The sequence below is a fragment of the Cygnus olor genome, chromosome 15 (genome assembly GCF_009769625.2).
Source record: "Cygnus olor isolate bCygOlo1 chromosome 15, bCygOlo1.pri.v2, whole genome shotgun sequence".
NCBI classification, from domain to species: Eukaryota; Metazoa; Chordata; class Aves; order Anseriformes; family Anatidae; genus Cygnus; species Cygnus olor.
The window spans coordinates 17,356,843-17,371,599 of NC_049183.1; the positions used below are offsets into that span (position 1 = coordinate 17,356,843).

Here is a 14,757-nt window from a genome sequence, read left to right on the forward strand (position 1 = left end):
AAAGTTCAATATTTAATTCACGATGAAGTAATCCATTTCTGGAGCTACTGCGAAGGCTCCCTGCCTCCTGAGGGTTCTTCCTATGAAGGGCAAAGCGCTGCACCTTCCCTGAGAAGCAAGCGCCGAAGTCACCTGCAGAAAACCTGTGGTTCCACAGCCCCCGGGGGCAGCTCAGCGCCCAGCTGCCCCCGGGACTCGCGGCAAGGTCGCAGGGGAGGTGATGCCTCAGCAGCTTTGCTCCCGACCAGGTTGTGTTTTCCCCCATGAGTACCGCAGTTACCAGGTGTACTGTTTGCCCCCTTACTACACCTGATTTCTTGTAGGGTTCGTACCACCCTGTTTTAAGAGACTTTTCTTTAAAAAACTTCCTGGAGGTGTCACTGGTGGAAGTGCCATCTGTCGGGTTTTGCTATAACAAATACTTCACTGCACTGCAAGGCTTTTTTTATTTATTTTCTCTTATGAATTCCCAAGTAGCTGTGAGAAAGATGTGGAAACCAGTTTGTGGCAGTGTGTGGAAGCGGCACGTGACATCTGACTGCCAGCGATATGAAGCGTGCCTGCAGAGCCGCACCAAGGGCACAGTTCCTGCCCCGGGCCGTATCCCCCACAGCCGCACCTCGTGGCCCACCCGTGGGAGCAGCAGCCGTGGCATGGCGGGGGCATGGCTGTGGCCGTGGCCATTGCACGCAGGTGCTGAGGGAGCGGGCATATGGCCGTGGCCCTGCTGCATCCCGCTGGGCGCGGCCCCACAGAGGGAGGTGGGCTGCAGGGACCCCCCAGCTACGGAGCGGGACGTGGTGGCTTCCTGCTGGGCTGGGCTGCAGGCTTTGCTGGGACCTGAGTGCCTCGTCAGGCAGGGCTGGGCTCCTCTTTCGGCTGCGTAGTGCCAGCAGCCTGAGAACGACTCCTGTCCGCCCTTGATAAATGCCTCAACACCAAGTGATGCCCTTGCTCCCAACTGGGACATGTACGATGTGTCGTGTCCCATGGCTGCAGGCCCTGCTGCCGGGCCCTGCCTTGTCCCCAAGCCCCCAGGTCCCAAGATGCCTGCGGGACGCCGGGCACAGGGTGGTGCAAGGGGCAGCAGGTGTAGGGGGTTTCCTTCTTGGGGCAGCGGATTGCTTCATCAGTGCCAGCTGATTAAATTGAGCTCTGGGGGTTCAGCTGGGGGTAGTGGTTTGGGTGGCCTGGGAGCAGGAGTGCCTGTGTGAGCGGGCTCTGGTGGGAAGGGCACAGGGCAGAGCTGTGCCAGCAGCGAGCCGTGCTGTCACCTCCCCTGCCCGGGGCTGCCTGTGTCAGTGTGAGCTGTGCAGAGCTGCTGCCTGCTGAGTACTGCTGTGTGTGTGGGTTATAATGAGGAACATAAGAACTGTGGTGTCTCCTGCTCTGAAGCGTTTCTCAGGTAGATTTTTTTTGTTGTTTTTGCTTTATCCCAACTTTCAATCTTCATGAGGCCACAGTCTCTAAGAGCTGGAGTTGACATTGATTCTAGGAGCTCTTTGCATGTGTAAGAAGTTATGTCAGGTGTTCCTGAGCCAAACCGGTTCCTATGTAAAGGAGAAACAACCTGGAAGGAGGCTTTCTGTAAGATGCTGTCTAGCTTAGATTTGCTCTGCCTTCTGCTGCTGTGGTCACAGCAGCTCAGTGCCGCTTCCCCTTGCGTTACAGACGTGGTGTGTGTTTGGCCCTTGCGGGCTGTCCCGGCTCTCCCCCTAGGTCTGTTCCCTGCTGTTGCAAACAGCCAGTGTGGGTGTAAGGAGCACTACTGCTGGTGGGACCCAGCGAGCTGTAAAGGCGGTCGGGGCAAGCAGCTGGCTGCTCTGAGTGCCTCATCCTTGCCTGTTAGAGAAGGGACTTTGGGGCAGGGTGAAGTCTGTTCTTTTCTCCCTGACGGTCTCCCAGAGCTGCCCAAGAGCTTGTTGTTTGAAGGGAAGCACTGGGCACGATGCATGTGCCTGCAGTCAAACCCACAGCTCCTCTCTGCCATGTGGGCTGCAGGCATGTACTGAAACCACGGGTGACACCAGGCACTTTGATCTGGCTTTCCTCGGGTTGTGCTGCCAAGGGAGCACTTAGATTTAGGGAAACATGACTCCTTTAGGCCACGTACTTCTGGGGAGTTTGCTGCACAGCAGCCCTGGGGCAGGCACAGGAAAGTGCCGGCATCTCTTGGGCTGCCTGCATGGAAACAACTCGCACATCGCTGCTTTAAGAATAGGTAAGGTAGGGAAAAAATAGGAACAAGCACTTACTCAAAAATATATCTTTATTTTTTCAGTTTAACAGCTATTTAAATAATCCAATTAAAATATATTTTATTGCACGTTAAAGAACCTTTCTGGATTCTCACTTTCCTATATAAAATAAGCTCATCTAGAGAGAGAAAGCAAGAGAGGGGCTTCCTTTGCACATTGACACATGCATGCGCATGTGCACATTCACTATGAAACCCCCAAGCAGCCAACCCAGTGCAGGATCTGTTGCTCCTCAACATCTACACAGTGTGCTCTAGTCGGCTACGGAGGGGCTGCAGTAGGCATGGCCAGGTGCAGGATCCAGGGCTGTGGGAAGGATGCTGTTGCTGCTGGGTACCCCTGGATGGCCCATGCGGGGCCCTGAGCCGCCTTGCCAGCTCTGTGGCAGCAAGCCGCAGGGCGTGAGCCTGCTGCAAGACAGCTACAGGCTCGGGAAGGAAAGCTGCAGCTCTGCTTCGTGCTCAGACAAAGCTGGCGTTGCTGTCGCCTGGCTGGCAGGTCGCGGAGCTGGGCCCAGGTGCCCCTGCTCGCGGAGGTAAGGCAGGGACGTCTGTTGAGGTCTCGCCTGCAGGAGGGGCAGGGGCAGCAGCCTTGAACAAACGGTGCAGACAAAGCCCGGCGCTGGCTCTGCCCAGCACGGTGGCAGTGCGGGGAGGGTCTGGCGAACAGGCGGCAGGGCGTGGGGTGTGCGTGGGGCTGGGGACACAGCAGGGGGGCAGAGGCGCCCTGTGCCCACCTCCTGTTGGGGCGGTGCGTGGAGTCTGGGCAGCACCAGCCATGCTCTGTCCCCTCCCTGGGCAGCACCACCGCGGGCAGCATTGGGGCAGTGAACTGGCGGCTGCGGGAAGAAAAAGTCCTTGCCTGGGGTTGGGCAGGAAGAGAAGCCGGCTCCCTTTGAGGCTGCTGGGAAGTAATCAGTGGCTGAGCTTAACGAGCTACTCCAAGGCTACCTTTAAAGGCAGCTCAAGCAGCATTAAATGAAACAAGCTTGCAGAATATGCAGTTCATTACTCTAAGCTGAATTAGACTTCATGCCCTTTTCCGATGACTATTTTGGGATGACTTAGGTTCTCCGACTCAAGCTGTGAATAACTTGCTTTACAAGCACATCCGTGACTATATTAACTCTTCATCCCAGAATAACAAGCTCTTCAAACCACCCTTGGAATCAGGCTCCTAATCAAAATTCAGCTGGAGAGCTTTCCTTGTATCCATTTTGTGTTCTTCCCTAGCCTCTGTCCTTACCCTTCCTGAAAATGTCATGCTGCATTCCTGAAAGCCCCGGGTTTTTCCCACAAGTCAAGCCACACAGCAGAGAGCAATTAGTGTTGATAGTCAATGTGGCATCAATCTTCTGCTGTGGAGTAATTCCTGCCCACAAATAATGGGGTGCACGTAGTTGGTTGCAAATACACACCTCTGTTTGGCAAGACGTCCCAGCTCAGTGCTACATCCTGCTCCAGCCATCTCCTGCAATAATTACCTTGGGAATTAGTGTTGTTTGAAGTTCCTAATGTTTCTGAGCCCTTGGCTTTTGTGTCTGAGCTTTGCTCAGAGAATCTTAGACTGCAAGTTCAATCCTTGAATAAGGGTCTGACCCAAGAGCCCTTCAGTGCTCGCTTGGGTGCGTGTCTTTCAACCCAGACACGTGGGTCCAGCACCCACCTCTGACTTTGGCACCTGGATGAGCAGATAAATAAGTGTCAGTGTTGCCCAGCCTCCAGTGTGTCGGGCAGCTGCTCCGTGAAGGCGGTCTCTAGCCGCAAAGTGCTGTAGTTTGGGGGGGGAGTCCTGGGCAGGTGGCTCTCCTGGGGCAGTGGCAGGCGGAGGGCAGTGTTGAAGGTGGGCAGGTCCTCGTCGATGCAGACGGGGTTGTCGTGGCCCTGCCTCTCCACATCGCCGACCTGAGGAGGCTTCCCCGACCCTTCCCTTTTCCGGTCGTTCCACCACTTCTTTGCCTTTTGCCACTGGCGCCGCATTACGATGGAAAGTGAATCGATGAAGAAGACCTCGACGATCTCAATGACGCAGACAACTGAGCAGCTCATCCAAAGGCCCAGCTGGCCGCCGAAGTTAGAGAGAAGAATGACGAGCTGGAAGAGAAGAGAGCACGAGGTCAGCAGCTCCTGTGGGTGCGTGCCCACAGGGATGCTGCGCCCAGGGTTTGGCACAGAATGCCGCGAGCCCTTCCCCTGCCGCCTGCATGGTCCCCTCCTGCCCGCTCTGCTGCGGTGGGAGGCTGGTGAGCTCTGCATGTGTTTGGGGTAGCCCATGGGATTCGGGGCTGGGTGTCTCGAAAAGGTGCCGGGCAGAAGGGCTGTGAAAGGGCAGGACTGGGTGCCCCAGGCTGCACCGCCTGTGCCGGGTTTCCTGCCTCTGCCTGGATGGGACCCTCCCGTGGCCGGAGGAAAGGCTCCAGCCTGGCAGGAGGAAGGGCTGTCTTCCTGCTGCGCGCTTACCGTGTTCGTGGGATTCTCCGAAATGAATCTCTCGTTCAGGTCTTTGTAAAACACCATGAGGTTTGCGAGGTCCGTCCTGAGAGGAGAAACAGAAGGCGGCTGAGGGTTTAGTAAAACAATAACATGAAACATACTGAAAAACTATGCAAATAACCAGTTGGACCAGTAGGGCTGGGCCGCTCTAAGGGAGCTTTTTCCCCAATTGCCATCATTAGGGCTGCTAAGATTATATCTGAGCTTGAGGTGCAAGCTAGAAACATATAAATGGAAACTTACTTGTTCAGCTTGTTGATTTTTTGCCCTTTGTCCCAAGAGAGAACTCGAAGCATCCAATCCTGGAAAAATTATAGAAAATAATACTATAGCTGTGTGCACTTGTGTAGAAATACCCTGGAAAGGGAGCTCAGGCTCCACAGCTCCTGGAACCAGCTTGGGGCTCCCAAACCAAATGTGTGTGACAGGCCAGCTGTCCCCAAGAGGAAACATCCCAAGCTTTAGTTTAATGGCTAACAAGTATCCCCTGGCCCCTCTGCTGCTGCACTGAACTTTGGGGTTTGTTTAGCACCTCCTTCTGCAGTCATGGCTAAGCAGAACTGGGAACTGACCTCCGACACGATGGACGGCCACTGGGCGATGCTGGTGGTGAGCGCCCACTCCTTGAAGCTGCGGGGAAAGGCAAGCTGTTAGCTGTGAGCCGAACGCCCCCACGCAGTCTTACGTCTGCCCTGGGGCAGGGCTTACCTGCAGGAATCTTTGCAGATTTGCTGGCAGCCCAGCTGCTCCTTCACGAACTTCTCATGTAGTCTGTAGTAGCAGTACACTGCAAGAAGGGAACACGGGAGCTATTTGAGAAGCTGGAGAGAAAAGCAATGATCTTTTGCTGCCTATGCTGGAGTGAGGCTAAGGGGGTGTAGGTGGCCCCTGCGGCCATCGCCTCTGTGATGGGGATAGCAAGATTTCCCCTAAAAAATATTGCAAAATGTTCTGAGTAGTAGTTGTCACTTGCTATAAGCACGCACGATTGCCTCACACAGTCAAGCCCTCCACTCGGCACTCCTGTGGTGTGCATGAATGACAAGCAATAAGGAAAACTGTCAGACACAATCCAAACGAGAGGCAGCTCCCGTGCTCTGCGGTGTGAGTGCTGTGTGGGCTGAAGATCCCCTCTCCCACCCGCTGCGTGGGCGCCAGGTGCAGGCAGGGCCATGCTGTGCCGAGGGGTTTGCGGCTGGCAGCGGGCGCTGGGGCCACGCAGCGTGGGGGTGTCCCAGCACTTACTCCAGTTGGGGTTTTTCTTGTAGTTGCAGTACTCTGCTCCGGCGGGTAATGGCTGTGTGTACTGGGCGCAGCCGCAGGACTCCACCATGGCCTTCTGGAAGCAGGAGTGCAGGCAAATCTGGGGAGATAAACCAAGAACTGGTGGCTCGGAAATGCTGCCTTCTGCCCCGTGCTTGTGCAGCACTTGCCCCTGGCTCCCCAAAACTTCCCCTGCTCGTGGCAGCAGCAACAAAATGGGAACCCCAGTGAACACAAACACAGGCAGAAAGTGCTGTGGAGGGTTTAGACGGTACTGCAAGGAATAGGAACATAGTCCTTTATGAGGGGGAGGATTGTGTGCATGCTCCCCCTTTCCTCACAGGCTTGTTGTTGCTTTTTCCACCGAAACCTCTACGGAGGCTTTTGGTCTGCTGTGGCACCTGGTCCACGATTCAACAAGGTGGGGGAAGTGACTTGCTAGTGAAAATGTTCACAACTTTGACTGTTTTGTGTTGGTTCACATTTGGAGATTAGAAATTGTAAGGATTAAAAGGGCAGTAGTCAGTATTTTCTACTAAAATGCTGAATCAGCTGGAGCAAGCAGGAACTGAGCTTTTCTTTCACAATTCCTAGTCATTTTTTGTTCCCAGTCCCAGCCTTCCTGAGCCCCGAGTTTTCTTGAAGTACTGTTATTAAAACCTCAGATAATGTCTGTGTGATCCTGCTAGGCAATACATCACAGCAGACTGTGGGTTTAATACCCATAAAATAAATTCCAGCCGAGGAAAAGGATTTGCAGAAAGCAGCAGCTAATAATATAATTGTGATTCTTCAAGTGGAGAGTATCAGAACAACTGACACCCTCCAAGAGGACCCAATTACAGAAACCAAGGAAAATTAGTGGAAACTTACTCTGTAAACAAACATCCTGCTATCTGGATACTGATTAGATGGTATCTGTTATTCCTGGAGTCCTAAAGGTCACAATTTCTGGCTTCAAGCTTACTAAGTTTGTTTCAAGTTACTAAGCTGCAACATTTACTTGGCCAATATTTTCCAGTCTCACATTGCTTGAAAATTGCCTAATGAGCTAATGTTCTTTCTTTATCTAACATGGTGCCTAAGGGAACTTCAAACATCAACCACTTAGGAATAAATCTCAGATTCTAAAAAGTGCTGTGGTATCTTGCATCAGTGATTAAAAGCAGTGACCCTATGCCTGGGCTGTTAACAATCTCAGATCCTGAACTACAGAATTTTGTAGAGCTTTTTATGAAGGTAGTTTTCAAGCAATTGATAAAAACAAATGCAATAGCGATTTACCTGGAGGGAGTAGCTCTTGTTATAGAGATTTTCTACTGGTATGTCAGCACCAGTCTCTGTACAGTCACTGTAGGGCTTGCTCAGCTTGCGGGACCGAGTCTGGGAACCAGAAAAGAGCAAATTTTGGTTTGGGGACATCAGAGAAACCAAAGAATCTAGTGGCAGCTCATTGTGATTGTAAAACTTTCAATGATGGGGTGGGTTTGAACGGCACATTTACCCTTTGCCATCTCAAATGATTTGTCAAAATGAAGGTTTTCTGGTCTGTGCTGTTCATTTCCCAAAGTGCTGTTCTAGCTTCATCTAGTGGCTCCATATACCACCTCTGCAGGAATACTGAGATAGTAGTGTAACTGTAACAGTGAGGATTTTCCACAGCAGAGTCATTCATCAGTATGGTTTCTCTCACTGCAGGGTCTTAGTGACCATGTACCATTTATCCTGAGGAGAGCTGCGCTGCCCTGAGCTGCTGCTGTGCTGTGCTGGCTGCTCCTGTTCTGTGGGTAAAACAGCACTTTGGGCTCCACTAGTGCTCAACAGCACCTCTCCAAAATCACTCAAAATGTTTGTATCTCCTTCAGGACTGTTTCCACGAACTGCTTTGACCCTTACACTCTGTTGAATGCTAACAGCTTTTCCTGTTCTGCAATCTGTGCCGAGAGAAAAGAGCTCTGAAATGCCAAGTGCTGTGCCTGCACGTGAATTTGGGAGCCCTCAGATTCACAAGACCTGGCTCAGGTTAGGCTGTCTGCTTCCTGCAGCTGTACCTCCCTCAGCCCCAAACTCTTGCTATCTTTTTGATATAATTATCTACTTTTATAGCAAAGAAGGTGGCCCAAATGCGACAAGAAATGTCACGTATTTAAGAATCCGTTCACTTATTTTTCTGTAGAGTTTAAATTAGCGGCTGGTCCTTCAAAAGCCTGATAAATGCCTGCCTACCTGTAAGGTACTGACTGTAGACCAACAGGTTACTGAGATCAAGCCTGATAGCAAGCATCACCATTTCTGTCTGCACTATAGAAACGCCAAGTCTCCAATCATGGATTTGACAATAAAAGGTATGACTTGTTGGCTCTTTTAGAAATATGCTCAAACCTCTCTTTGGGGGAACACAGAAATTTGTGATTTCAGTATTACAGATGGGCAACTTCTGAAAAAAACAAATGAAACCAGCTTTTGATAGTTATTCTTTTAACTTCTGCAGACAATCTGATACCTGCCTTGGAGAGTATACTCCATGGCAGATGATCAATCCTTTGTATAGGTTATTATTTTTTGTCACAGTTTATACCCCTATGAAAGCATACTTTTTCATTTAGGTACTGAAATAATTTCCAAACTAAATATTTAACTAAAGTACTGAAACTCCTACCAAACAATGCCTTGTTTGCATTCCAAACATCTTGGAATATTTTTTGGGGGTGGGGGTGTGTGGGAAGTCCTGGTATACAGCGTAAGTACATGAGTGATTAGGAACCTAGACACTGACATTTGCATTTGGAAAACTTGCCCCGCTCAAGCCTACAGAGTAGAGTGGTTGTGTGTGACATATCCCTGTGTCCTCCTTCCCATGTCTGGATGCAGGAACAGGGACTGATCCAGCACCTCGGCTGCGCAGCCCTGTCCTGATAACCACAACCCCCTCAGCAGGCTCTCTGGAGTCTTGCTTCACTGGCAGTACAGTGATCACCAGATACAGGCATTTGTTTTGGGTCCAGAAACTGAGTCGAGCTTCTGTTTCAGCTGATACATTAGGATGCAATCAGAACACTTCCTCATGCCAAATCTTTTAAACATAGCCACCAGGATGTATTCAGTCTTGTTTTTTATACTATATGCAACAGTTCAAATCTACTGTGCCAAGGAACTCTTGCATTAAATATTGATATTCCATCTGCAGTGACTTTCTCCTGTATGGTGTAAGAGTTACAGAAGAAATACAGCTTTGTGAGGGTTTGCCTCCTTCCCACCATTCTCATTCTGATGAGAATTTTCTATTTGTTTTTTAGGCAGCATTTATCCCCGCCGGTTAGACCAAGCAGTTGGTGCCCCAGTTTTCCAGACAGCTGGAAGATAGTTAGCTATTTGCACATTTTAAAGCAGTCAGCCTTGTATTTAATGTCTTTTCTAATGCGTGGACTATCTAGATCTGGCACACCCAGCCGGGACAGATAAGCAGGATCCCTGATGCATTTGAACCAGCCATCAGTGAAGAAAAGGCAGAACTAAAGCGCTCACTTAACAGCCCATCCAGATGAAAGGGAAGTCTGGCTTGCCTGATGGCACTGCTTTCACTTCTCCACAGAAAGAAGCCCCTTGGGTAAAACGCCTGGTTTGTACTACACTAATTGGGGAAATTTGATAGCCATTTGATGGCCATGCATTTGATAGTCCATCTCTGTGGCTGTGGATTTTGCTGTGAAAACAACACAAATCCTGGAAAGCCAAGGGGTTGGAGAAAAAGGAGAACAAACAAGGTCCCCAGTAGCTGCTTGGTTTATAAAGAACAGATTTTACACCCACAGAAAGGAAAACTTTGTTCAGAATAGTGCTATCACAGGATTTTCCTAGGGGTGCTTCAGCTGTACAAATGAGGTATTAGCTGCCTTCCCAGCTGCTGGCTGTGTTCAAACATCGCATTGGTTCGCATTTACACCTCTTTCATAGAAATGATGCCGTGCACCTGGAAACAAGATTGCTGTCACTCACAAAGTGCATCCCTATGGAGGTGGCCGCTGCAGTTTCGATTTCTGTGCCGATGTCCTCAATAAAGGGATATTCGTCTTGGTCATGGACAATGATCTTGGCTCCTGTTGATGTCACCAGGAAAGGGTTGTAGTCTGCTTCGTCTATGTACAGAACAACCTGCAATCCTGAAGAACAGAGACAGGGCTAGGAACAGTGTTACACCAGGAGCCAGAGCCAATTTTTTCTCGTCAGGGAGGGCAACACAGTTTACTCAACACTATCTGGCCTTAAGTGGAATTGTAACAATCAAGCGATGCCTCTGCCGTGCTAGACTGAGACACTTAGAGCAAGTGGTGTCCCTCTGCAGCCCCAAGTACAACAAACAAATGATGTCTCCTTAGAAGGCAGCTGAAACTTACTTTAAAAAGTTATATAACTGGGAAGCAGTAATTTCAGATGGAAAACATTAGTGATGCAATGATATTATCTTTGTATTCTCTGGCAACAGTTTGCACTAGTTCAAACAGGCACTTCCCCAATCAGACTGCACATCTAGAGCCAACACATCAATCACTCTCCAGCAGGATCCAGTTCACTGAACCGCTCGTTATCTAATAGTTCCTCCGCAAGCAAAGTTTCCTTACCGTACTCGCTGCCTCCGGTGGAGGTGCTCAGGATCGTCCCATTTTCTCCACTGTTGAAAGTATAGCAATTGCCATGCAGGGGATGATGGAAACGAGTGAAGTGTCTGAAAGAAACCAAATATTGTTGAATTGCCCTCTGCAGTTTTAACTGTCTCTGGCAGAAACTCAGCAGGTTTGGACTATTTTTTTTTTTTGGCCAGTAACATAGCAGGACTGGATTTTTCTTTTTTTTTTCTCCTTTTTTTTTTTTTGGTGCAAGCACTTTATTTTCCTGAAGTTTTTTTTTTCTTTTTTTTTCTTTTTTTTTTCTTTTTTCCCTTAATGTCTTGAAACTACATGGAAATATGATCTGGTTTAACAGCACCAGGAAATGAAAAATTTCAGAGGTTTTAGTATGGGAGTGGGGGCTGAGAGGGTGGGGGGAGCAGATTTTCTGAACTAGCAGGAAGGTGGCAGTGAGGGGGGCAGAGTCCTTTCTCATTCAACAGTCAAGTGTGTAAAGGAGCATGAATCTTCATTTTTCAGAAAAGATGTCACAGCCACTGCCATGTGGGAGAGGCTAAGGAAACACCCTTGCAGTTCAAGCACATTCATGTCTTTCCTGAGAACCTCCCCTCCCACTCAAGCAAATATCTTAATTCCAATAAAATATTTTATGATTACAGACACAAACAAAATGCTTCCAGAAAAGATCCAGCTATACCCCCTAAGGTGAGAGTTACAATGCAGCTTGCTTTGTACGTGGCAGTGGGAAAATTGCTAAAGCCATGTACAAGTGCAACTTCATCCCGGTGGCTGCACCTGGGAGCTCTGCCATTATCCCCGGTATTAAGGGATGACTCCCCTACTACCAAGACACACAAGAATTGCACTGCAGCAATCATAAGCAGGTAGATCCAATTCTGTCAAAAAACATAAGTTTATCTGAAATGTGGACAGCAGAACACTGAGACAAATGAAATTAAAGACCATACTTGAAGTTCATTAAGACATGAATGTTTGCTTTCATTTAAAAATAGAGCTGGTTCTTGCTGGAATTCAGCAAACTCCAAATATTAAATTCCTATGTATTACACACTTGGAAATAAACTGTTAAGCTGGCAGGTATTTTCTGAGCACTGACCTTTTGTCACAAGATAGGCCATCAAAGAAACATGTCAATAGAAGGTCATCAGCAGAATAACTCAATTCTTCTTTAGTCTCCAAGGGAATTTGAGCCATGATGTTCATGTAATGCAGTTTGTACCACTCTTGGATAGCATTAACACCAGAACTGAATGTATAAAGTGCACACTCACTGCTGTTGTTTGCATCGCACTGATAATTACAAAGGGGAAAAAGCATTTCAGACGGAAAGAAATGATGTGTCCTATAAAGTCGGTGTGGTATCATTTCTTTCCCACTGTAATAATCACATTTGAAGTTCTAGTGGCAGCAAGAGGACAAAGGGGGCACCAAAAACCTTTCATTCGGGGCTAAATGATACGGTCAAATGTTTCAGGCCAAAAAGAAAGGTCACGGATGGCACTAAGTCTATTTTAGTTAGACCTCAGGAAGGCGTTTCTCTTCCAGAGAGCTGGAGATGGATCTGCAGGCAGCAGCGGAGGCATGGCAGGACGGGCAAAGGAGTGGGCAGAGCTTTATTCGCTATTGCGCCACTAAGCGAGCAATAAAACTGGCCGGTGGGATACCCACCCTAACACCCCCTCGTTGCCCCCACCAGCAAGTTGCTGGACAAGGAAGAGTGACACTCACCAGCTGGAAGCCGATGATATCGTTTGAATCCCCGGAGTTCACGATGGAGGAGTCCTTGTGAAAGACGCTGCCCTCAATTTTCCTCTTCCGGCCGCTGCGGAGGTCAGTGGCCGTCTTGGAGAAGTCTTCAAACTTCAGCAGAGGGATCTGTTTGAAGAAGTGGCTCTCCGTCTCGTTCCAGTCACCTGCCGAACGGCGCACCTTGGACTTGCCCTCTGAGAACCCGTAGAAAGTCTCCAGCGCTTTTTTTGTCTCTTTGTCCAATTCTGATAAGTAGTCTTTCATCGAACTGTACCTGCGTTAGAGAAAATGGGAGAAAATTGTGTCGTTCACCGCACCTCCCCACCTGACTGCAGCACGCTGCCCGCTGCACTGCGCGTCTCAGTGCTCAGGAGGGTTCTTTGTCACAGACTCGCGTCCATCTCTTCTGACCCCACTTATTTAAATCGGTGTGGGGAGAGGCCGAGAGGTCTCAGGGAAAAGACCAGGGAAAGGAGCAGACTGAGCAGACTCCCGGGCTCCTGGGAGGTTTTGCCAGCAAGCCCGAGGAGGCAGTGCATGTGGAAATGTGACTTCTGCAGCTGTGCCAAGAGGCAGCCAGAGAGCTGGACGGCAAGGAGGGACTGGGGCGGATAGCTGGCAGCAGAACGGACCTCAGCATAAAGCGTAATTTGGCAGGAAAAAGATATCGTTGACAGAAAAAGTCAAGGCATCCCATAGGAAAAGAAAGAGGTAACAGAGGAGTGACAGCTGCTCCCTCTCCACTCTTCGGGAGATGTCACTGTTTGTAATCCTGGAACGGCAGTCCTAGGGAGAAGGAAATTTGAAGAGAACCACGGACCCGCCAGGGACCGTCTCCAGCAGAAAGCTAAATCAAGCGCTGCAGCTCAGCAGGCAGTAAGTGGAGGGTGTGATTGTAATCCACAAGTGTCTGAGGAGCGCTAGCGCAGAGCGGGTGCCTTAGCTGACGTGCCGCGAGGCGAGCACGGGCTGGCAGGGAGGGAGGGAGGAGGGAAGGAGGGCTGCTGAGGAGCAGCGGTGCCGTGCTGCCCGACGTGCCCGTGGCCGGGGCTGGCTGCGGGGCAGTGCGGGGCCGTGAGCCGGCCGTGGGCCGCAGCAGGGCCAGCCCCGGGACCCGCCGGCCTCGCGGCGAGCACGGCCTTACTTGTAGGGGTTGATGTTGCAGATGGTGACGGCAGGGAAGGGCAGCTTCTGGAACTGGACCGTGACGGACACCGAGGCGCTGTAGTAGTTCATGAGCAGCTCGGCGCACTGCCAGAGGATCAGCCCCACGGCGCTCAGCGTGAGCAGGATCCAGATGAACCTGCGCAGGCGTCCCCGGGACACGACGATGCGCCGGCAGCCGTGCGTGTTGGTGTTGAGGCAGTACCAGCGCATCAGCTCGCTCAGCGTGGGCGCCTGCGGGCCCCGCACCGGCAGCGTCCTCTTGATCCTGGCCGTGATCTTCTTCCCGGGGGCCATGGCGCTGCCTGCAGGGACACCGCGGGCCTGAGCGCGGCGGGCCCCGGCCCGACGTGCCCGGGAGCCCCGGTGCCGCTGGCACGGGCGCGGAGCCGCGGGGCGGGAGGGGGGGGGACGGTGCCCGCTCTTCGCCAGCCGCCAGCCACGCTTGTGCCGGTTTCTGCCCTCGGAAGCGACGGGACGGGACGGGACGGGACGGGACGGGACGGGACGGCCCCGCGCGGGTCCCGGGCGCCGGCAGCCCGCGGCCGCAAGGCGCCGTCAGCCCCGTCCCCCCCGCCCGGCCGCGCTCTGGGCAGCCGAGCGCCGTTCCGGGGAGCCGCACCGACCGCGGCAGCCCGTGGGGGCGGCCGGACCCAGCCCCGCGGCCCCGCGCCCCCCCGCGCCGCTCACCTCGGCCGCCGTCCGGGCCCGACGGGGCCATGCTGCTCTCCCGGCCCCGGCGCCGCCGCTGATGGCTCGGCGGGCGCCCGCCCCGGCACCTACCCCGCCGCCCGCCCCCGCGGGGCCCGCCCCGGCCCGGCCCTGCCCTGCCCTGCCCTGCCCGCCCCGCCGCGCCCTCGGCGGGCACGGAGCGCCGCCAGCCGGCCGGGCCGGGGCGGGACGGGACCGGGCGGCCGTCGGGGGGCTGCGGACGAGGCGGCGGCCCGGCGGCGGCGGGGGGCGCCCACGGGCGCTGCTGTCACGGGGCGCGAGCGGCGGCCCCGGCTCGCGCTGCCACCGGGCGGGCGCGGGATGAGGCCGACCCCGGTCCCCGTCCCCCGTCCCCGTGCCGTGTCCCCGTCCGGCGTCCCCGCCCCGCGTCCCCGCGCTACGCCCGCCGCCCGCTCGCCCCCCGCCGGCACTGCCGGGGCGTGGCGGTGGCCGTGTGTCGGGGGCTGCCCGCCG

General features: G+C 52.5%; 1 protein-coding gene and 1 long non-coding RNA gene across 4 annotated transcripts; one reads left to right on the forward strand and one right to left on the reverse strand.

Annotated features, from left to right (window-relative positions):
* The first annotated feature begins 1,192 nt into the window (after positions 1–1,192).
* On the forward strand, positions 1,193–10,732 carry LOC121078721. 3 transcript variants are annotated; one of them, XR_005824704.1, is made up of 4 exons: positions 1,193–1,405; positions 7,879–8,035; positions 8,120–8,358; positions 9,448–10,732. It is a non-coding gene; the product is annotated as an uncharacterized LOC121078721 (long non-coding RNA). The 3 variants fall into 3 exon arrangements; XR_005824705.1 differs by having other exon boundaries at positions 8,190–8,358; XR_005824706.1 differs by lacking the exon at positions 7,879–8,035 and having other exon boundaries at positions 8,190–8,358.
* Positions 2,255–14,355, reverse strand: SCNN1G (sodium channel epithelial 1 subunit gamma). Its single transcript, XM_040575185.1, has 13 exons — positions 14,263–14,355; positions 13,553–13,877; positions 12,388–12,682; positions 11,756–11,949; positions 10,633–10,736; positions 10,010–10,173; positions 7,298–7,396; positions 5,996–6,113; positions 5,459–5,537; positions 5,323–5,380; positions 4,994–5,052; positions 4,718–4,793; positions 2,255–4,351 (listed from the first exon to the last, which is right to left on the reverse strand). Exons 1-13 carry the CDS (start codon positions 14,291–14,293, stop codon positions 3,962–3,964), a joined length of 1,992 nt encoding a protein of 663 aa, XP_040431119.1. The 5' UTR covers positions 14,294–14,355; the 3' UTR covers positions 2,255–3,961.
* Positions 14,356–14,757: the final 402 nt, after the last annotated feature.

Bases quoted from the DNA above. Each gene is read 5' to 3' on its own strand.
- SCNN1G (XM_040575185.1), bottom strand. From the start codon at position 14,293: ATGGCCCCGTCGGGCCCGGACGGCGGCCGAG. The intron at 5,381-5,458 runs GTAAGCCCTGCC...CTTTCCCCGCAG, and splicing joins ATCTGCAAAGATTCCTGCAG to CTTCAAGGAGTGGGCGCTCA. The intron at 5,053-5,322 runs GTCAGTTCCCAG...TAATTTTTCCAG, and splicing joins GGCCGTCCATCGTGTCGGAG to GATTGGATGCTTCGAGTTCT.